General features: G+C 41.4%; 1 protein-coding gene across 23 annotated transcripts in view; it reads left to right on the forward strand.

The window, feature by feature from the left end:
* LOC145512981 (phospholipid-transporting ATPase FetA-like) overlaps positions 1-24090 on the forward strand; it is a 96888-nt gene that overhangs the window by 69084 nt on the left and 3714 nt on the right. For 8 of the 23 annotated variants that reach the window (XR_014059005.1, XM_081507996.1, XM_081507910.1 and 5 more), the window contains 12 exons: positions 415-623; positions 3608-3651; positions 8892-9057; positions 10802-10990; positions 11703-11818; positions 16332-16500; positions 18869-18973; positions 19383-19488; positions 19862-20009; positions 20528-20711; positions 22360-22583; positions 23849-23932. Coding sequence is in view for 18 of the 23 variants with exons in the window: in XM_081507996.1 (XP_081364122.1) it covers positions 415-623; positions 3608-3651; positions 8892-9057; positions 10802-10990; positions 11703-11818; positions 16332-16500; positions 18869-18973; positions 19383-19488; positions 19862-20009; positions 20528-20711; positions 22360-22583; positions 23849-23932 (1744 nt within the window). In the remaining 5 variants the exon portion in view is untranslated. Of the gene's footprint in view, positions 1-414; positions 624-3607; positions 3652-8891; positions 9058-10801; positions 10991-11702; positions 11819-16331; positions 16503-18861; positions 18974-19382; positions 19489-19861; positions 20066-20527; positions 20712-22359; positions 22588-23848; positions 23933-24090 lie in introns of all 23 variants that reach the window. The other 15 variants (XR_014058992.1, XM_081507963.1, XM_081507879.1 and 12 more) reach the window with 5 other exon arrangements.

Genomic DNA, 24090 nt, shown 5'->3' on the forward strand with positions numbered 1-24090 from the left:
TGAAACAAAGAAGCGCTGTCTCCAGTCTCAAGTATCTCTCTTCCCCATCAATGAGTTTATGTGACAGCAGCAATACCCCTCTAAGCTTTGGCTGCCTTTTATAAACTAGCTTAACTCTGTCAGGCCTTGCATTGTTACAGAATTTTAAAAATTTTGGAAGAAGTAGTGTAAAGGGAATATGCCTCATCAAAGTTAATCAATATATCTGGTAATCAAGTAAAGCCTTAAGTGATAATGATCAAAGTAGAATTACAATGGGTTGGCTCGTATGAAGGGTGCTTCAAGACTGTAGCTTCTGAGAGAAGGTATTCTGATTTTCATTTCCACCACAGGACTGGTAAGAAGGAAACCAGGGGGATTAATTTACTTGCCCTGCTTTAACCCAGGACCCTTCTTTTCTTGCTTTCTCCTTAGTGTTGAAATAATAAGATTGGGCAACAGTTTCTATATCAACTGGGATCGGAAGATGTTTTATGAACCAAAGAACACACCAGCACAGGCTCGTACCACCACCCTTAATGAGGAGCTTGGCCAGGTCAAATATGTGTTCTCTGACAAAACAGGGACCCTGACTCAGAACATCATGATTTTCAACAAGTGTTCTATTAACGGGAAGTTCTATGGTATGCATGTCTTTCTGCTTTCCCTTAGTCTTGGGGAAATTTTACTTTGCAGGTTGTTCTCAAGAATAATCTATCTCTAAATCTATATGTCTCTAAATTCACATTTACTGACTCTTACAACCTGCTGTCCACTGAGCAAAGATCACCTAGTCCATTCAGTTCTAACCAAAAAACACTTATTTAGCACATTATAGATGCCACTCATTGTGTGGGACATTGTGTGGACATTGTGTGTGAAATATGAAGATGTATAAGACTTAATCTCTGTCCTCAGATAATTGCCAATGTCTTGGGAATGTTAGTTACTCTCACATTAAATCGGATGGTGCAACCAGGATGTTACTGAAGCTACTGTTCTCCTGATTCCACCTCAGACCAATAACAGTCTAGAAGGAAGCCATCAAAGGGTGTTCAGAATTTGATCAGTGTTTCCCATACCCAGTTGTTCATTTATTTCCTATGTAAGATGAGCTTGTTTTTGTGTTAGTGTTAAGTCTTCATATGTGTGAACGTTATGGCAGTAACTAGTGAAGGAAAGCAATCACATCGAAAAAGCTAGAGCACATGGGGTATGCCTCTGGGATGATGAAAAAAAGCTCTGAAGCTAGAAAGATGTGGTGGTTGCAAAACATTGTGAACGCACTAAATGCCCCTGAATTGTACACTTTAAAATGTACACTTTTTTAAAAATTAAAGTTAAAAGATTTTCAAAAGCTACAGCGTTCTAATATTTTCTATTACTCCTGCCAAACAAGTTTTCACATGTATAAACTCTGAAAGCTTATTTTTGGGTGGTTGATTTGGGTGAGGATCTTAATTTTCTGACTCATCGTGAGACCTGATCATATGGTGGGTAGGGTTGCAAAGGGTCCTGTGTGTTTCTGCACTTGGCATCAGACTGTCTTCCACCCCCAATCTGTCTATGCCATCTACTGGCCAAGAATCCTAAGCATTCCAGCACTACTTTAACCTCTCTTCTAGGGGACTTTTCTGATGAAGGGCTTCCTGAGGTTCAAGGTCTCTCATAGACGCCAAGCCTCCAGGCTCACCTCACTCACACTTAAGGAGAAGAGTTGTACCCCAAGCAGCAGGATTCTTACCATTGGCTTGGGGAAAGGAGCTTATAGGGCACTGAGAGCTATGTGGCCTGAGGGGATTTGAGGAGCTTAACTGCAAGTCTAGAATGATAGAATCAGAAGAAATAAGCTTTTAAAATCCTTCTTAGAACTTCCCCAGCAGTCCAGTGGTTAAGAATCTGCCTGCCCAATGCAGGTGACGAGGATTTGATCCCTGGTCAGGGAACTGGGTATATCCCACATACCTCAACTAAGAGTTCAAATACTGCAACTAAAAGATTCCACTTGTGGCAATTAAGAACTGGCACAACCAAATAAAAGGATTAAATTTAAAAAATCTTCCTTTATTTATGCAACTTCTCTGGTGATCCAGTGGTTAAGAATCTACCTTCCAATTCTGGAGATGAGTTTGATCCCTGTTAGGGAAACTAAGATCCCACATATGGTGAGGCAACTAAGCCCTTGCACCACAACTACTGAGCCTGCATGCTCTGGAACCCACAAGCCACAACTTGAAAAGCCAGCATGCTGCAACTAAAACCCAATGCAGCCAAATAAAATAAATAAATATTTATAAGTAAAAGTATTGGTCTCTCAGTCATGTCCAACTCTTTGTGATCCCATGGACTGTAGCCCAACAGGCTCTTCTGTACATGGAATTCTCGGGACAAGAATACTGAAGTGGATAGCCATTCCTTCTCTAAGGGGATCTTCCCGTCGCAGGGATCGAACCCAGGTCTCCTGCATTGCAGGCAGATCCGTATGACCCAGTAATTCCATTCCTAGGTATATACCAAAAAAAGGAAAAAGAAAACAAGGATTCAAACAGAGAGACATATGCGTGTTCATTGCAGCAGTATACACAATAGCCAAAGATGGAAACAACCCATGTTTCCATCAGCAATTGAATAGGTAAACAAACTGTGATATATCCATTTAATGGAACGTTGTTGTTATTCAGTTGCCAAGTCATGTATGCCTCTTCGTGATCCCATGGACTGCAGCATACCTGTCCCTCACCATCTCCTAGGGTTTGCCCAAGTTCATGTCCATTGAATCAGTGATCATTGAATCAGCCATCCAACCATCTCATCCTCTGTTGCCCTCTTCTCCTTCTGCCTTCAATCTTTCCCAGCATCAGGGTCTTTTCTAATGAGTCAGCGGTTTGAATCAGATACCCAAAGTCTTGGAGCTTCAGCTTTAGCATCAGTCCTTCTAAAGAGTATTCAGGATTGATTTCCTTTTAGATTGACTGGTTTGATCTCCTTGCTTTCCAGGGGACTCTCAAGAGTCTTCTCCAGCACCACAGTTTGAAAGCATCAATTCTTCAGTGCTCTGCCTTCTTTACTGCCCACCTCTCATTTGTACATGACTACTGGAAAGACCATAGCCTTGACTATACGGACCTTTGTCAGCAAAGTGATGTCTTTGCTTTTTAACACACTATGTAGGTTTGTCATAGCTTTCCTGCCATGGAAAGTATTCCTGTAATGGAATACTCAGACATAAAAAGTAATGAAGTTCTGACACATGCTACAACATGAATGATTCTTGAAAACTTTATGCTATGTGAAATAAGCCAGACAAAATAGGAAATAGTGTATCATTCTACTTGTATGAAACATCTAGAATAGGCAAATTCATAGAGGCAGAAAGCAGATTAGAGATTACCAGGGGCTGGGAATAAAGGAAAGTAAGGAGTTTCTGTTTAGGATGCTGAAAAAGTTTAGGAAATATATAATGGTGAGTGTTGCACAACATTGTGAATGACATTAATGCCGCTGAGTTTTTCACTAAAAAATGGTTAAAATGAAAATTCATGTTATATATCTTTTACCACAATAAAAAGAAATATAAATCCTTCTTTAAAACCTTTGCCAAGTGTGTTCTCTGTTTACTTACCAATAGGTGATGTCTATGACAAAAGCGGACAGAGGACCGAAGTCTCAAAGGTGAGTGTTTACTGCTCCCTATGCAGTGCATGCAGGAGCTGAGCGAGGCTGTGCTTTACAGCAGCATCTTCAGTACAGACTGGGACTCCCTGAGCTCCTGAAATACCCCAGCTGTTATTGGCCCTGTAATATCAGAAAGTATTATGGAAATAACCTCTGTTTATTTGAGCATATTTGGGTTTGTGTTTTTAAATGAAAATAGCTTTTTATGAGAAGGTGATTATGTATATAATTGCATACAAATGATATATAAATATTTTTAAAGTCAGGAATGTCTGAAGAAGCCAGCAAAGGGATAACTCCTTGAGCTCATAAAAATGATCTAGGACAGCAAATGAATAGTGGTTTAAGATACTTTTTTGGAAGACATTACATTACTCGAGAATAAATTCTAGTTCTGCATATAAATATTACTTGTTTTCTCGATTAAAATTTCTTTAAAACATTTATTTACATATTAATAAATAAGTAAATTGAAAATAGCTTTATTGGGTTTTTTCTGTTTAAAAAAATTATCTGTGCTCATGATAAAAGAAATTCAAACAATATAGAAATGTATGAGGAAGAAAGTTAAAAATGATTTAGTCTCATTTAGGTAACCAGTGTCAAATTTGGGAGTATTTATCTTTTCAGATGCTTTTCATGTGTGTATATACACGCATATACATCTAGGTATAGTAGGTAGGTAAGTAGGAAGGAAGGATGGATGGATCACAGCACCCATGCTATTTTCAGCCTCTTTTTATTCATCAGACACAGTATATATTGTGGTCCTCCTTCCATGTCTGTATATTTAGGTATATTTATGTCTACATCTATATCATTTTGAATAACTGTCATATCCACCTATATTGAAGTATCTTAATTGATGTAGCCAATCCCCTCTTTTTATTCTGCTGTCTTTTGCTATTATAAATAGCATTATGGTAAGCACCCAGGTACATACATTTTTGTCTCCTCTTCTGATAATTATTTCCTTAGAATAAAGTCCTGTAAGTAAAATTAGTTGCTGAAAGGGTGGCTAGATTTTTAATGCATTTAATAGTGCCATATTGCCCTCTGGATAGACTGCATCAATTTATAATCCCACCAAAAATATAGGAAAATTCCTCTTTTATCATGTCCTTGTCAGTACTGGGTATTAATATTTCAATCTTTAGAAATTTAATTGGTGAAAATTATATCTCATTTAATTTACCTTTCTTTGATTACTAACAGATTGAATCATTTTTATATACTTAGTTTCTTTCCTCTTCCCAATCACTTTATTGCCTATATATTGTTATTTTGTGAATTATATGTTCATATTCTTTGGGTTTTTTTTTTTCTTATTTCCAAGGAGTCTTTATACAATAAAAATATCAACTTTTCCTTTGGTATATATATTACAATTATTTTTTCCATTTTTGTCTTTTGTTTATAAATTTTTGTTTAGAAGTATTTAATTTATGTAACCAGTTCTATCAGTCTTTTTCTTTTATAACTTAAGGATTTGTGACATATTCAAAAGTCCTAACCCAAACAATTGTAAAAATATTTTCCTTTTCATTCTTCCTATCTCAGGCTGGTTCATTTTTACTGTTTTTTTTCCATTATTGGATCTTGTCTTTTGTTTATGAGTTTGAGTTAAACCTTCTTCCATAAGGCTTCTTTCATTACATTCAGGGTACTCTTCACCCTACCCTTTTCCTATTAGAACCAATTCCAAACCCTTATCCACTTGATTTATGTACTGAACAGCTAACTCCCGCTCCCAACTAATGCCTCACCCTATCCGTCCAGAGAGATTGGAAATGGGAAATAAAGTCAGTATTTGCCTTCAATTCTCTTGCAGGGACCCTGCTAATAACCTTGGCAAAATCAACAAAAATTGCTTCTAGGGAGTAAACTGTTACCCTGGAGCGTCCTTTTTCTTCCTCTTCCTTTCACTACTGTGTGACCGTAACACATCTTCCTCTGGATCAATGGAATCTTTGTTCTCTTGTAAACAAACACCCACAGCCTTATCTTTTCCTAAAAATGCTTGCTTCTCCTTACCTTGAATGAAAGATAACTTTCCCTGAGAATATTCCTTTTCCTCCATCTCTCTCACTCAGCATACCAAATGCCCAAAGATACTGTCCTTATTATCCTGTGCCACTTTTTTTCTTTTGGCTGCACTGGGTCTTCATTGCAGGGCATAAACTTCTCTTCTTGCAGCGCACAGGCTCTAGAATGTGTGGGCTCAGTAGTTGTGGCATACAGGCTTCTCTAGTTGCAACATACAGGCTGTTGCCCAGCAGCATATCTTAGTTCCCCAACCAGGCTTCAAACCTGGGTCCCCTGAATTAGAAAATGGATTCTTAACCACTGGACCACCAGGGGCATTCTTTCCTGTGCCACTTTTAAACTATTACTTTTCTCCCTCATATAATCTTTCTTCCTGTGATGCATGCAATGTGTTGTGATGCCTTCTGGCTATCCTCCTCTCTCTTCCTGTCATTGACATTTACAGATCTTCTGGCTTCTCCACTTCATCCTGAGGACTTTGAAACTTTGCTCATGTTTTCCCTTTCTGCCCAATCCCTGCTGTCATCTTGGTGGTGTTGGTTTGTTTATGGGTGATCTAGCACTATAGATGCTTTCAGGTGTCTGAAAGAATATATCTTTCAGATTACTTCTTGGACTCAAAAAAAAAATCTGTATCATCCATTTCTGGGTCATCATGTCACCATCCAGAATTGTACTATGAAATTGTAAACTCCTTTGTCATGATCTCTGATCACAAACCTTATTCCTCCAGTTCTCTTGGTACTTGGCTCCTAGTATACCTGCTTTCTTATCCTAGGAAGATTTACAAACTCTCTATCCTCCTTTTTATCCAATCTGTCAGTCCCTTGTGACTTTACTTCCTTTACCCCCGTCTGTACCCAAGATCATGAGAATCTTCAACACCTCCTTTTTTTTCCCCCTCTTTAATCTCCCAATAAATATCAATCTTGAATTAATCAAGCCGTCTACCCTTCTCTGTTTCTAATCTCAGAATGCCAAGTACTTTTTGGAGATCACAAAACCTTTACAAATTCAGAGACTCCAACTTCTTTTGGGTTTCCAGAGCCAGTGGATAATTTTTTAATTTACTTACAGTCAGTTTAATTTTTAATCCTTTTTATTAGCTATTCCCAAATTCACCACCCTCAGGCCTTCTACCACATCTCACTCCCTTCTCCACCAGGGCTCTATTATTTTACCTCTTTTCCCATCTTTACAGTATCATGTTTTTACTGACTTTACTGCCTACTTACTAATGAACTCCAAATCCATGTATCCAGGAACCCTTCTTAGCTCCCTCCCCTTTCATGACCAAGGCTAACGATATACTATAAAAACTATCTATAGCTGTGTCACAGCATCTCAAAGAGCTTCCTCAATTCATTACCACATCATCTACCCTCCATTCTAAATTCATTTCCTCTAATCTGATATCCCCGGTTTCCATCCTTTTGTCTGGGACTTGGATTTGCCATTCAGTCTTATTCAACTAGATGTTTGACTTCCAATTTCAGAGTAATTCAAGAATAATACCTCTCAGATCATGCTGTACTGCGGCTCCAAACCAGCCCTGCCCCAGTCCTGTACCCAGCTAGGTCCGGTGTTCTCAAATATTACTTGTCTGGAACAGGAGATTAGAAACTAGCTCAGATCTCTTACCTGAGCTTCAAAACTATATGTACCTGCTTTTGTGACTACCTATATGCCCTTCAGGTATCCCCAGATCAATCTGTCAAAAACATTTTCAAACCATGCCCTTAATTTAATATTTATTTTGTCACTACATCATGATTTCTCTTGTGAATTACTGAGTGGCCTACTAACTGGTCTCCCAGCCTCCTGTCTTGCTACTTCTAATATATTCTTCATGGTGCTATCAGAGGACTATCTGATCATATGACTCTCAGCAGAAAATTGCTATGGTTCCCTATTGCATATAATACGATAATGCAGGTTCTGCCTTATATCTACCTCTCCAGCTTCTCTCTCGTCACTCACAGCTTCTAGTCTCAAAGAATGTACCAGTACAAGAGTCCAGTTCTAGAAAAGTCTCAGAGGATGCTATATAATGAGTTATCTTAAATTACTGAACCCACAAACTTACCAGAACTTGCAATTCTGTGGTTGGGCAGGTCTAGAACTTGGCTCTGGATCTGACCATACTCTCTCACTATCATGACAAAAAATCCTATAGATGGGACATAGAAAAGAGCCAGTATAGCCCACTGCAGACTACTGTTTCCCCAACTTAGCACCAAGCAGGACAATTGTATCTGTACTTGACACACTGGAGCCCAGCCCAGTTCTGGTGCAGTAGCACCACAACTACAAAGAACTGGTTATATATCCTTGAGAGTTCTGGTATGGGTTGGAGAAGTCGGTTAACAACACTGCACTCCAGGGTGAGCATAAGAGAGTCTTGGGACCAAACTGAGCCAGAAAAGAATGTTTTCCCAAGGTGGCTACCAGCAGCCTACCTGAAATGAACGACAGTCAGCATTTAAAGGGGCCAAGCCCATAGCCAGGAAAATGGTAGTGAATATTAGGTCTAAAGATCGAGGCGAGAACAATAACCTTGAGACCTAGAGGCAGGAAGGAATCAGGGGTGCTGTTGGGTCAAGTAAAATGGTTCAAAATTAAATCTGTGAATGAGAAGTCTGTACTGAAGCCTCCTTGCTATACATCCTTGCCTCTATCTTGTAATATTCCTCTCTAGCCCTCTTGTGGGCCAAAATAGGAATAGTGCAACACAGGGATATCGTTGTACCTAACTCCTTCCCTCCCCAGCTCCCCAAATCAGGTAGAGGACAGCTAGAGACAGGACTTAACCATTTACTCATAGGGAACAGTTACCCTCTTGTACCCTCCGGTTTGACTCATCATGGATTTGGGACTTGGAAGAATAGAGCCTGAAGATGCCCATTGATCATTTAGGACAGCTGGAGTTGAAAGAGGGCAAGAAGGGTCTGCCAGGAAGTGCTCAGTTTGTCTCCTGTGTGATGGATCTTTTCTGAGTGAATGGATGGTCCAGATCAGAGTACAAAGGCCTCAGAAACCAGCACAGGATCTCTTTCACTTATCTTGCTTTTCTTTTCCCATCCTCCTGAGAGTTCTCATCACATTCCAGAAATTGCCCCTAAATCAATAGACCTTCTTCTATAAAGTATCAAGCTGCTGTTGAGAAGTTCATTCTGGCTTATGCGTTGCAGAAAAGAGAAAAGGTCGACTTCTCCTACAACAAACTGGCCGATCCTAAGTTTTCATTTTATGACAAGACTTTGGTCGAAGCAGTGAAAAGGGGAGATCACAGGGTACACTTGTTTTTCCTGTCACTTTCATTGTGTCATACCGTGATAGCAGAAGAGAAAGTAGAAGGTGAGTAATCCCGAGGCCTCACTGACTGAGAATATGTCAAATCTAGGCTGATTTGAGGTTGGGGGTTGATATCATTTGTAATAGCTTAATCTAAGAAAGAACTTTCTAATAGGGAGAGTTGTCCAGCAATGGGATGGATCGTCAAGATAAATAGTGAGCTCCTAGTCCCTGGATATATTCAAGTAGAAAACAACCTCTTGGTCTTAAAGAAGATTCAGTCATTGGATAGGGGTCATACTTGGTGCTATCTAGGGAACTTGAGATTCTCTAATGTTCTGTCACAGAGTTTGTCTAATTTATTGCCAGGATCGACCCCACTACCTCTGACAAGACTTCCTAAAGGATGAGTTGTCATCCTCTTGTTGCTTCACAATTTAAAGGTATCCCCGTATACCCTAATTTCTTCAGTCACCAAATATGACAATGTCATCCATGAATTTATTGAAATCTGTTTTAGAAATAATGAGAAATTACTGATTTTAAATTAAAAAGACTTTTTTCCTTAACAAACAAGAATTTAGGCAGCCAAGTAAGTCACATCTTATAAAGTCAATATAATTTACTTAATAGAATACTACCATGAGTAACACCTTATATTTTTATATCACTTTATAATTTTACAAGTTGCTTTCATTTATTTTACCTCCCACAGTCTTCACGACAGCCCTCTGCCAAGTAAGAATGATCCTTGTTTTATAGCTAAGTAAGCTAAAGCTAAAAGAAATTAAGTGACTTGACTAAAATCCTATAGCTAAGAAAGGCAAAAATGGGATAAGAACCCAAATCTCGAGTCTTCTGGCCCTATAAGCTCCCACCCCACCAAGGCCTCTCCAGGTCTGACATTCTAATAAATTGCTATTTCTTGAAGCATATTTGTACTTACCTTTGTTTACTTCCTTGAGTGACAAGGTAGGAAACACACAAGAAAATAGTCTTATTATCCCATGGACATATTGTATGTCTGACCTAAAATTATACTGCCTCATCTACATCATTCCCAAGTATAATATTCTGATGGTGCATAATTGTTTTTCAAAATTAAATTGGCCTTCAAAAGAGAAATAATACAAAATATAGCTCAGGTTATGGGGGTATACTAAAAGAAGAGTTCCAGAAATGTCTTGAGTAATATCAGGTGGAAAGATTGATTCAACAGAGGAAGTCATTTAGCTTCCAAGGGTGAGAGTTTCAAAGGTGACAATACTCATTCATATATATATTTTAATTGTTTACTAAACCATCAATCTTGTTACCCTGTAGCAGTGTTCATCAAAGTGCAGCCAGTCTTACGCAGGAGCACTTTACGTAGACCCATCTGTATGAGACTCACTCAGGAGATTTGTTAAAATTCAATTTCCTGGGCTATCCTCCAGGGTTTTGTGATTCTGGATTCAGTAGTTTGGGTCAGACCCAGGAACCTTCATTTTTAAGAAACTCCTGAGCCATCTTTACCCTCTAAAGTTGGAAAGTAGCTACCTATGTTTTGTTTGTGTACATGTATTGTGTACCTCAGTAATACTAACTCAGGTCTGTGAAATGAGGTGAAAATATTAGAAAGAAAAAAGAAACTGACCTGTTCTATGCAACTGGCCTTTTAGGGCCAGACTTATGAGGAAATTTTGAAGAAAGATGCCCCTTCCTGGGCTCCATCTTTATGTCAGCCACTTGGAAGACAGTCTCACTTCTGGGTGGACTTCATCCACACATCTCTATGGGCTCTGGCTGCCCTCTTCTCTCCTTCCAGGTGAGCTGGTTTACCAGGCTCAGTCCCCAGATGAAGGTGCCCTGGTCACTGCTGCCAGGAACTTTGGCTTTGTGTTCCGTTCCCGCACGTCTGAGACAATCGTGGTCGTTGAAATGGGGAAAATGAGAATCTACCAACTGCTGGCTATCTTGGACTTCAACAATGTGCGCAAGAGGATGTCAGTTATTGGTGGGTGCCCCTCCTTGTCAGTCCTCTCCCCGTCTTTGTCTTTCATATACATTCCCACATTGATTTTCTCTTCTGTCTGCACACAAATATTTTCTCTCATCCACATGCCATTTCCAAGGCACTCTTGCTGCAAATGCAAACACAGCCACTCCCACTTTCTGTCTCATAATTCTTTATATTTCCTTCGATACACATATATAAGCTTAACAACCACATGCTAAGCCCCTTATTTAGTGATCCTGGATAGTGACTTGTCAGAACTCTCAAAGCCAAGACAAGAATGGAAAATAAACTCATAAAGCCTGAACTTGGAATGAGAAATGGGGGCAGACATTATGGGGGAAATTCATAATATCTTGCTCTCAATTAGTTTGGGCCTCAGACTGAAGAGGAAGGTCACTTTTATTCCTTGGTCCTCACTAGGTATGGGCCTTGGTCTGGAACTTGGACTTGAAAAGCTAAATGTGATTCTGTATCAGTCTTCCATAGGTGATGTTGAACCCATGGAAAAACTGGTTCCAAAAGATCTTCTTTCACTCTCACCAGCCCTCATCATTTACCCTGTGTGACCACTCATTGAGTGCTTAGCCTCCCCTTCTGTTTGTATCAGAAACAAACGTCATGGGAACAGCCTCCTGCCATCCCTCAGTGGCTGACATGTTCTGTGACAATGGACCCATGTGGTTACTTTGCTTAATTTGCTTATTTTCAGTGAGGACACCTGAAAATCGCATCCTGTTATTCTGCAAGGGTGCAGACACGATCCTCTGTCAGCTCCTTCATCCATCCTGTAGCTCCCTCAAACAAGTAACCATGGACCATTTAGATGTAAGTGTTCAGGTTGCAGGGGAGGAGAGTAGCGGGTGGCTCTGTGTATCTGGATGTGTGTCTGCATATATGTCCCCATGTCAGTGTGTTTCAGTATGAGGTAGATTGGTATCTGTGTCTCTTTAATTGATAGAAGAGTAAAAACTACCTCCTCTGTGGGATTCTCATTGACCACGTTGCCATCTTCTGCAGTGAGGAGTTGAATGGGCCAGGATCCCAGGGGACATGATGAGGATATGTTGTAGGAGCATTTACCACAATAAGGACAGTTCACTCTGTGATTCCTGGCCCAGTCATGACAGGAACAGACTGCTTTTAGGTATGGAGCAGAAAGTACCAGGCCTGGACTGTTTAGGTGACTGTGTGACACCATCCTCTGTTATTTATAGGATTAGAATCCCCACAGGTACCTACCTGTCCCACTCCACTTCCACCTTCTGGGATTTGAGATGTAACAGAAAGAGAGAATGGCTCCAGTTTGCTAACATTCGAAAGGAAAACCATATTCATGCTCACTGAGGTTTCTACCCCTAAACCTGGATATATCAAGGGTTGGAGGGATAGGACAGGGGATGTGATGGGGGAAGAGGCAAATCAGAGAAGTAGTTTAAGGAAGAAATAGTTGGGAGGAAATGCTATTTTTTTAGGACATTTTGGCGTGGCCCTACATTAACACATAGTTGGAAATCAGAGAGCAGATGGTCAATAGGCACATGAAAAGATGTTCAGTGTCATAGCCATCAAGGGAAAGCAAATCAAATCACAAGATGCTACTTCACACCACTAAGGTAACTAAAATCAAACAGATAACCATACAATAATGAGTAGTGCCAAGGATATAGAGAAATTGTAAACCTGCTGCACACATTGCTGATGAGAATGTAAAATGATGCAGCCATTTTGGAAAACAGTCTGGCAATGGCAGTTCCTGAAAAAGTTAAGCACAGAATTGTCATATGACCTAGCAATTCCACTCTTAGGTATATGCCCAAGAGAAATGAAAACTTACATTCACACAAAAACCTGTACACTAATGCTTATGACAGCATTATTCATAATAACAACAATGTAGAAACCACCCAGATCCCCATCAATGGATGAATGGATAAATAAAATGTGATAAATCTGTACAGTGAATGCTATTCAGTCGCAGAAGGGAAAGAAATACTTAATACATGCTACAATGTGTAGCATGATAAACCTTGAAAACGTACTAAGTAAAAGAAGCCAGTCACAAAAGGCCAGTATTTTATGATTTCATTTATATGAAATGTACAGAATAGGCAAATCTGTAGAAGTTAAAGTATATTAGTGGTTACCAGGGGCTACAGGAAAAGGGAATGGGAATGACTGCTAATAGGTAATGGGGTTTCGTCATCTCAGAGATTATGAAAGTGTTTGGAATTAAGATAGTAGTGATGGTTGTACAACTTTATGAATATATATACATATAAATACATAGAAAGTTAAAGTTGCTCAGTCGTGTCCAGTTCTTTGTAACCCCCTTGGAATTCTCCAAGCCAGAATACTGGAGTGGGTAGCAGTTCCCTTCTCCAGGGGATCTTCCCTACCCAGGGATCGAACCCAGGTCTCCCCCATTGCAGGTATATACATATATATACTTATACATTATATTATACATAATTGTGTGCTTAATTGTATACCTATATATTACACTTAATTGTGTACTTTAATAGGGTGATTTTTATGGTACATAACATTGTATCTCAAGTTTTGAAAAAAATCAGTGAAATGTCCTTCATAGGACAACTCTCGTACTGGTTTCCGGACATCACAGTTTTGTTTCTTCAGTGTGTGTGTGTGTGTGTGTGTGTGTGTGTGTGTGTGTGTGTGTATGAGAGAGAGACAGCCTACTCTGAAAATCTCCCTTATCTTTTAACCTTCCAGAACATATGAATTAGGGTATCTTCTCAGCATTTCCACAGACTGGATTCAAAGGGGAATCATAAAACCATTTCAGATCTTTTGACATGCAACCAACTTTAACAGATACCCACAGTGGAGCCTGACTACATTAATCTATTAACCACTGAGGATGCTCTGTAAGAGTCAAGTTCCAGCAACCCATTCATGCAGAAGCACAGCTCCAAGCCCTCTAAGACAGGAGTCCAGCAAACAGATCACACAAAAACAAGCGGCAGTCAGGATCCCAGGACCCCAGTTTGCCCCCTACAAGAGAAAAGAAAAACGTACAAGTAAGGGATATGTAGGAAATAATGTTAAGGACAGACTGCTAAAGTATTTGTTGAATGGATTAAGAATCTGTCAATGTATTGTTAAGCTCGCCAAGTCCTCTTATCAGTATGCCATGCAAGGTCAATTTCTGCCATATCTCTTTCCTCTTTTTTTAAACAGCTGATGTATATTTTTAATTCCTGAATATATATGTGCATATATGTACATATATTATTGAGGTAGAATTGGTATGTAATATTAAATAAGTTTTAGGTGTACACCATTATAATTTGATACTTGTGTATACTTCAAAGTGATCATCACTTTGTCTTGTTATCACTCATCCCCATCAGTTGACCCCCTTTCACCCCCCAACCCCTTTCCCCTCTAGTAACCACCAATCTGTTCTCTTTATCTATGAGTTTGTTTTTGTTTGTTTGTTCATTTGTTTTTTAGATTCCACATATGAGTGAAATCATATGGTGTCTGGTCTTTCTTTATCTGATTTATTTCAAATAATATAATACCGTGAAGGTCCATCCATTTGTCACAGATGGCAAGATTTCTACTTTTTATGACTGTGTAGTGTTCCATTCATCAGTGGACACTTAGGTTGTTTCCATGTCTTGACTGTTGTAAATATTGCTGCAGTGAACATAAGGGTGCATGTATCCTTTTCAATTAGTGATTTCATTTTATTTGGCTAAATATAAATACCCAGAAGTGGAATAGCTGGATCTGGATCATATGGTAATTCTATTTTAAATTATCAAAAAGACAAGAAATAACAAGTGTTGGTGAGGATGTGGAGAAAAGGGAACCCTCATACACTGTTGGTGGGAATATAAACTGGTACCACCACTAGGGAAAGCAGTATGAAGATGTTTCCTTTGTAAGAAGTCTCTTGAGATCCTCTCTCAGCCCTCTTTTTTATAGCTTCACCTGTCAACAGTAAAGAGATTTAAGAGATAGGATTCTTGGGACTTGCCTGGTGGTCCAGTGGTTAAGACTCTATAATCTCAGTGCAGGGGACCTGGGGTTCAACCCCTGGTCAGGGAACTAGATCTCACATGCTGCAACTAAGACTAGGCACAGCCAAATAAATAAATTAGTTTTTAAAAAAAGAAGTAGGATTCTCTACAGATATTCCTAGATGTTATTTTTACCTGACAGTTAACATGAAGTACTCAGGAGATATACAGAGAACTAATAACAAAATATCAAAGTGATAAATTCTATTTCTCTTTGGTCTTATGATGCCAAAGTGAATTATTTTAAAGCTCGCTATTACCAGTGACTATGTAGAATTGTTATTCATTTTCAGTTCTCAACACACAAAGTCTGCTTCTAACCCACTTTCAGTTAGATATGGATTGTGCCCTAAACTACCCACACTGTCACCTTGCTTACCTTATAACCAAGAGTATACTTCTTCAAGATAGTTAGTTGTGGTTAGTTAGGATACATTGGTGGCCAAAGAGCAAAAGGTACTAACTTACCCAGAGAGCATTTTATCAGTGGCTTCATTAGCACTCTTGGCTATAACTAATCAATTGAGCCAACCAGCTGTAGGTGGTGGTGATGGTTTAGTTGCTAAGTCATGTCTGACTCTTTGCAACCCCATGGACTGTAGCCTACCAGGCTCCTCTCTGTCCATGGGATTTCCCGGGCAAGAATGGAAGTGGGTTGCCATTTCCTTCTCCAGGGCATCTCCCAACCTGGGGAATGAACTCATGTCTCCTGTTTGGGCAGGTGGATTCTTTACCACTGAGCCACCTGGGAAACCAACCAGCTGTAGACAAATACACAAATTTGCTATTTGAAATGCCCAATGAATACTTGATGAAGGAAGGCAGGGAGAAACAAAAATAAATGAATGTATGCTTGTAAAAAAAAAAAACACTAACACCCTTATTTTTTATAAAAATTCCTTTTTTGTTACTCCCTTCTTTATCGTATTATAAATATCATTATCTTCTGTGTGGAGGGTGAATTACTATCCAAATTTTAGAAGAAATAAATCTGAAGGCTTCATTCTTTACCAGGGTCACAGCAAACTACCTAACCATACGTAGAAGTTAGAATCTTCTGTCTCTCAGAAGTATTCTCAGACTTTATACCCAGCTATGCTGGCCTTATCTTTAGGACGTCTCACTGAGAAAACAGGTGCTTTCTGGTTAGGCTAGGTAGTAGCCCTGTGATACTAGGTAATAAAACCTCTCTTGCAGGCAGAGAGAGCCTGTGGGGATAGTCTGTCATTCCTTGACTCACCCCTAACTCAGCCCAAGTCCACTCAGTGCACACACATGTCTTCCAGGATTTTGCCAGTGATGGCCTTCGCACCCTCATGGTGGCCTACCGAGAACTGGACAATGCATTCTTCCAGGGCTGGAGTAAGAAGCACAGTGAAGCCTGCATATCTTTGGAGAATCGGGAAAATAACATATCAATTGTCTATGAAGAGATCGAAAGAGACCTGATGGTTAGTGTGGGAAAATCAGGGACAGATTGGGGGCAGGGGAGCAGTTGGGAGACTGAACAAGGACTCTGAGAATGGCTTCCAGCAAATCATAGGTTCAGACTATCTCTGGATACTGGAATCCAAGCTGACTCAGGATATTGTGGATCTTTGAAATCCATAAATAATGAAAAATGCATTGGTTGTAAATTTCATCTTTCTGGCAGTGTTTCTTATCCCAAAGATGTCCACAGAAGCTAAGTAATGTGGAAGAAATCAAGGTCTGAATGATGTGCAAATTAGATAATCCAGAATTAATTGATGGAATAATCAAGACAATAGTATTCACTCTTTCATTCAGCATATTTTATAAGTGAGTGCCAGGTACTGTTTTAAGCCCTGAGCATGTAGCAGTAGACAAAACAGACCAAAAAGTAATATATATATACATAGTATTTTAGGTGGTGACAGTTTTGTGAAAGAAAATAAAGCCAGGAAGAAAGGTAGGGAGTGTCAGCACATGCTTGTGTGTGTGTGTTGTAGAAGACAGAGCATAACTGCTATTTTAAATAAGGCACTTGGTCTTCGCTATGAAGAAGACATCTGAGCAGAGACCTGAAGAAAGTGCAAACCAAGCAGATCTCTGGGGAGTCAGTTTTCCAGAAAGAAGGAATAGTAAAAGCAAGGACCCTGAAACAGGAGCAGACCTAATTTGTTCATTGAAGAGCAAGGCAGCTGATGTGACTGATACAGGGAAGCAAGGAGGAGAGAATAAAAGGACATGAAACAGAGAAGCAGTAGCACGTCTTGACAGGCTGGTATAAAGACTTAGAGTGAGACATGGAAAACCACTGAAGAGCTCAACCAGAGGAGGGATGTGATAGCTTTTACAATGATTAGTCTGACTGCCATATGGAGATTATGCTGTGAAGGAGCAAGTGCAGACACAGGGAGACCAAGTAGAAAGTAACTGCAGTTGTACCAGAGAGAAATGATAATGGCTTGGACCAGATAGAAGTAGCGTAAGTGGTGAGAAATGATCAAATTATGTACATTTTTAAACAGTTGAGCCAACAGAATTTGCTGGTGGATTATAGAAAATAATAAAAGAAGTTAAGGATGACCCCCAAATTTTTGACCAGATTGATACAGGCTCTGCTATAAAAAGAGAAATTGCTGTGGTCTAGTGGTTAAGAATTCACCCGCCAATGTAGGAGACATGGGTTCAATCCCCGATCTGGGAAGATCCCACACTCCTTGGATCAACTAAGCTCCTGTGCCACAACTACTGAGCCTGTGCTCTAGAGCCCAGGAGCCACAACTATGGAGCCCATATGTTACAACTACTGAAGCCTGCATGCCCTAGAGCCCATACTCCTCAACAAGAGAAGCTACCACAGTGAGAAGCCTGCATACCACAACTAGAAAAAAAGCCCAGACAGCAATGAAGATCCAGCATAGCCAAAAATAAATAAATAAAATTATTTTAGTAAAAATAAGAGAAATTGCTGATACCAAATGGGAAAATTTAGAGATGCCTAAGGTCATAAATCTCCTTCCATGGTTAGCTCTGTAGTTAATATTTCTAGTCTGTCCTTTTAGAGGTGCAGCAGCAATCAGTCAGTAGTTTGTCCATCTGTCAGTTCCTCAAACTCAGTGTTGGTGCCCATCCCTGTGGTCAGTAGGATATCATTGAGAAGAAGGCATGGTGTGGACCAACATGCTTTTGATCTAGTGTGGGAAAGGCCTTGAAAACCTTAGAAGCCCTCAATAGATACAAACAAATGAAGTTCATCCAAACTCTTTTAGAGCTGAAAAACTAGAGTTGGATTTGGGAGTCCCTTGTCTGAGACATACCGCTTTTGGAGACCAAAGCCAGGAAACGTGCTCTGAAAGCAAGGGAGAAGGAAAAGTGTGTTGAGAAACAGAGGATTTAGAAGTGGCACAAAGCTTCATGTACGACTTAGTCTTTTCCCTCTTTGATCCTTTATATTCTGTGTTTCTAAATTTGATGTCAGTGTGTGATTGAAGAAGTGTGTCTGTTGAAGGGCAGAAGGTCGTGAGTTTTATGCCACTGAGGCCCTCGTGCCAGGACAGAGCCAGCTTACTAGAGAGGATACTAAGGTGCCAGTCAAGTTGTTGGATACCACTAAATGCTGAGAAAGATTGAAGGCAGGAGGAGAAGGGGGTGACAGAGGATAATGGTTGGATGGCATCGACTCAATGGACATGAGTTTGAGCAAACTGTGGGAGATAGTGAGGGACAGGGAAGCCTGGCGTGCTGCAGTCAATGGGGTCACAAAAAGTCAGATATGACTGAGCGACTGATCAACAACAAAATGCCATGAGTCTCTTCCTTTTCCTCTCTCACTGATATCTCTGTTCAAAGCTGTTAGGGGCCACAGCCATAGAAGACAAGCTGCAGGATGGAGTACCTGAGACGATCCTCACCCTGAACAAAGCCAAAATTAAAATTTGGGTTTTAACTGGAGATAAGCAAGGTAAAGGGGAGTTCCTTGCCTGACCAATCTTACAGCCTAAACATATCTCAGTCCCCCATAAAATCTATCATAGAAACAGGCACAGTACTATTCAAGGAAGTATATCCAGATTGCCTGGAGAAGCGAGTACAGACTGGAATTGCTTTAAGTAATAAGGAAAGCTTCCTAGAGGAAGCTAAGCCAGAGTGATCCTAGTTATTGATCAATAACTTACAGGTCTATCCCAGGCAGACAGTTTCCTGTGGATGTTTGAATATAGTCTCCACTGACTCATGAAAAACACATTCAAATGCATCCATGGCAAATGTGGACACTTGGGGTCTGCAGACCACCGTCTGCAGCTTGTGCTTGTGCACTGTAAAGACCCAGTCCCAGCCAAATGCAACCTGTGTTCCCCCTTGCCCTGCAGAGACTGCTGTGAACATTGCCTATGCCTGTAACATATTCGAGGATGAGATGGATGAGATATTTATCGTGGAAGGCAACGATGATGAGACTGTTGGAGGAGAACTCAGGTATGAGGGAAGAACTGCCACAGCCTGTCACTGGAACCTAGATTTCCCATCCATCTCTTCCCCCAGTGTGGCTCCCACATTACCAGAAGGAACAGAGAAGAAGTAGGGGAGGGAAAAACAAAAATCCTAAAATATCTGAGAGAATTTTGTGAAGAAGCGTTAGAGCTCAAGGAGTGTGCAGAAGTGGAGAAGTGTCATGTGTAGATAACACGTAAGGCGGGGGCGGGTCTCAGGAGGTGGTTGATTGTGAGGCCCTGGGAAGTACTCTGCAGAGGCTCTGTATCCATCTGGCCCATTTTCATTTTGGGACACCTTTTTCTTCCTAAGCTCTAGGGCTTCCGGTCAGGCATTAATCATCACTCTTGGCTTGCAGGTCAGCAAGGGAAAAGATGAAACCCGACTCTCTACTGGAATCAGACCCCGTAAACAGTTACCTTGCCACAAAGCCTCAACCACCCTTCAAAATACCTGAGGAGGTGCCCAATGGCAGCTATGGCTTAATCATCAATGGCTACAGTCTGGTGGGCAACACAGATCTACAACTCTGTTCTCTTCTTCCAAGGAATTCTTTTCCCAGGTCCAACCCACTTCAGGGAAATTTCAAGATCCTTTTGCTATTCCTTGAGTTACCCTAGTCCCCCTCCCTGTCAGATACCTTTCCCCGGCCTTCTCTAGGCAGGAGTAATGAGGAAAGAGAAGCCAAGGGCTTATTCCTTCCTTCTCCAAATTCTTCACTGCTGATGTGGCCCATTACTTGAGGAAGAGGGGAAGTGAGCAGAACCAGGTCCTCCAAAAGGTCTCTGGTCCTTATAATCCAGTCAACCAATTTGACCCAGTGAGAGATTCTCATGGTTTCCTACTGGAAGCTGGGTCAGGATGCCTAGAACTGACTTGGGAGCTTGGCTTCCCTGGGAATGGAGCATCTTGGGAGCAGCTCTGCCTGAGATGGGAGAATGGAGGGGAAAGAGAGGGCCGAGGAAGGTTCTGTCCCAAGAGCTTTTGGGGCAGCCTGGAATGTAGATGTGTCCTGGTACTGCAGGCCCACGCTCTAGAAGGAAACCTGGAGTTGGAACTGCTGCGGACAGCGTGCATGTGCAAGGGGGTGATCTGCTGCCGGATGACGCCCCTCCAGAAGGCTCAGGTGGTAGAACTGGTGAAGAAGTACAAGAAGGCGGTGACACTGGCCATCGGGGATGGGGCCAATGATGTCAGCATGATCAAAGGCATGTGAGGGGTTGGAGGCAGTAGTGCCTAGCCATGGGCTCACCCTTTTCTTCTTCCATGGGCACACCCTTTTCTTCTTCCATGGGCAAAACTGATGTGCATGGCACTGTGTTGCTGGTTCATTCTCCTGCATATCTCCTGTATGTATTGTACATTTATACTGTTTTGCAACTTCATTCATGTTCCTCGGCACCTGAGTACCCACTTACTTATACATCATTACATACAGTCATGCCCACACATTCAGATTCATGCATGTAACACTCATGCACTCAGATGCCCATGGCTCCAACAAGAACACAAGCACATACTCAGAGAACAACAAGCTGCACAACCACAACACCCATCTTGTTGAGATGGCATCAAAGCCCACAGAAAGGACCCTGGGGCTGGAGTCATGGTTGGTTCCTTTCTTGAAGGCTGTAGAGTTGAGCAATGTTAGGCAGACAACAGGGCTGCCAAACCAGGGAATTAGCTGTGCAGCCTGATGCAGGGATCTTTTCCTCTCTGAAGCAGTATTCCCAAGAGCTTGCCCTGACTCCCCTGGCTGGAGAAGAATAGCAAACTTACTGATGCTTCAGCGTAATAGGAGCAAGTGGCTGAAACTGGTGTTAATTTCAGCTGAACGTTGTTAGCCTGCAGCAGCTTGTAGTTCTGTGAGCTATGATAACATCTAGGGGTCCTCTAGTCCAACTTCTCTCCCCATACTGAAGACATTAGCATATATGCCAGCCTCAGTTTCAACACTAGGAAATGTTCTTGCTCTCTTTTTCCAGTTTCTAGAACTTCTTTGACTTTTAGGGCCTCAGAGGTTTTAGTTATTCTGTTAAGCGGTATAATCGGTATGTACCAGAAGATCAAAGAATTTAATCTGTACTACCACAGGCCAATTAAAACTTTTAGAAATTTAAGTCTTGTCTTCCATCAAGCATAACAGTGAAAGTGTTAGTCACTCAGTCGTGTCTGACTCTATGCGACCCCATGAGCTGTAGCCTGCTAGGCTCCTGTGTCCATGGAATTCTCCAAGCAAGAATACTGGAGTGCACAGCCATTCCCTTATCCAGGGAATCTTCCTGACCCAAGGATTGAACCCAAGTCTCCCTTGCTTTATCCAGAAAAAGACACCTTAAGCTTTCTGAAGAACTCATTTCTTACTAACAAAGTATGTATATCACTATTCTCCCAACAGCTGGAGTTTAGCTCCTTAGATAAACTTAGATAAATAAATAATGTGTTAGGTTGATATCCATCCTGAATTTTTATCTTAAGTGGCCTCAAGAGATAACAGGAAATTTTTTACCTGAGCATCTGGGCAGTAGGGAAGAGCCCAGATGGCTATAGTAAGTACAAAGACCATCAAGGACAGACTTCTGCAATAATGCTAGCCATACGTGTTAATCTCGAGGGGCAGCATCCAAAACAAAGTGTGAATGAAGGGGCTGTTTTCTGACTTGTGGGGGCAGGGAAATCCACTAAGGAGAAAAGACTCCATTAAGTAAATACCACTTCAGCTGGGCCTACCAGTGTTTTTCGGGTGTAAAATAAGAGGTACATGAAACATGATCTCAGCCTTAATCGTACACTTCCCAGGCTGGGAGCCCAGAGAGCAAGCTCTTTGGCTAAGAGTTTCCTGGGGTTCCTTTATAGCTGCCCACATTGGAGTCGGCATCAGTGGCCAGGAGGGGATGCAGGCCATGCTCAGCAGCGACTACGCCTTCTCCCAGTTCCGCTATCTTCAGCGTCTGCTCTTGGTTCATGGCCGCTGGTCCTATAATCGCATGTGCAAGTTTCTAAGCTACTTCTTTTACAAAAACTTTGCCTTCACCCTGGTGCATGTCTGGTACGCCTTCTACAGCGGGTTCTCTGCACAGGTAAGTGCTCAAAGGGCATTCTCCACTCTGGTCAAGTGGGTCTTCTCTAATATTCCTCCACTTCAGCCAGTTCAGACCCTTTTTCACCTCTAGAGACCTGTGTATGACGTGCCACCATCCATCCTTTAAACTCCTCACCCATGATGACCCCATCTTCTAACCCTGCACTTAACCTTAGACTTCTAAACTCTGTCCTGGCTCTGACTCAGGCTTGACTTCTACCCACAGAACTCTCCCAGAAGATACTTTCATCTTTTCCATGACATAGAGACCTAGAATTTCCAAACATATGTATTGGAGGTGGGGGGTGGGGTGGGGGTGAGATTCCTGGATCTGAGAGTTTTTTAGCATCCAGAGTAATCTTTATGGAACAGGCTAAGCCTCAGGAGGCCTTTGGGTCTTGCCAGATGGGCCAGTTCTGGCATTTACCTGTAGCCACACTTGGAAACACAGCTTCTCTTTACTTCTCCTTCCTCACCCAGACATACCACCCTGCCAAACACTGTTGTTGCTCTAATGAGTATGAAATCTCCACAGAAGTGGGGAGAAGTGACCCTTGGATATTGATGTTCTATGAGAATTCCCTATTTCCTATAAGAAGTTTCTCAGGATTCCCAAAGAGAAACAACCTCTGGAACGATTATCTTGGAAGATCCCTACTACCCTTGTGACCTTAGGCTCCAGGGAAAACAGACCAGTCAGGAGACAATAGCGGGCTTGTCTGCCCCTAGGGTCTAGTAACACCAGTCTGGCTTTTGGGAGGTATATGTATATGTACATGTTACTGCTGACCTCTTGTGGCTAGGGAAGAAAGTAGCCTTCTGTAGGCTCATGGGTCTGTTCTGCTTGCCAGTGTTAGAAGGTGTCCAGGGTTATAGAAACTACTGAATGCCATAAAGCAGATAAAGAGCACAGAGGCTTACATGCCTGGGAGTGCAGGGATACACTCAGCGTTCCCTAGCAGCCACTCTGGGTCCTTTCCATGCAGAGAGGAGCAGTACAGGTCATGGTGGTGTTTGTCTAAATCAGCCTCATCAGATTGGCCACAAAGAAGTGTAATGTGGCCTTGCCCCAGCCTGGGACCCAGGGACCAAACAGAATCTGCAGTCAGCTTTCTCGGTCAGATTTAAGAAATCCAAACCATGTTCTAGGTTATCACGGTGATGGGTAGGTGGAGGGAAGAAGGGGTTCTCTTAGAGCTGGGAGATGGAGCTGAGACTTTGGAAAAGAGAGGGATCTAAGAAATGTCCTTGGTGTTCTTCCAGACAGTTTATGATACCTGGTTTATCACTTTCTACAACCTGGTCTACACCTCCCTCCCTGTCCTGGGCTTGAGTCTGTTTGATCAGGTAAGACCAGCAACAAACCTCTTAGTCAAGGCTGAAGCCCCTGGCCCCTTGAAGAGTATTCCCAGGAATGAGGAGGACAGCAGCAGCCAAGAGATAGGCTCCAAAGTCAAATGTAAATAGAATCATTTCTAGAGCAAGGGAGGGAGCTCACCACCTGG

This window comes from Giraffa tippelskirchi, chromosome 1 (genome assembly GCF_054371585.1).
Source record: "Giraffa tippelskirchi isolate mGirTip1 chromosome 1, T2T-mGirTip1v1.2.pri, whole genome shotgun sequence".
Classification (NCBI taxonomy): Eukaryota; Metazoa; Chordata; class Mammalia; order Artiodactyla; family Giraffidae; genus Giraffa; species Giraffa tippelskirchi.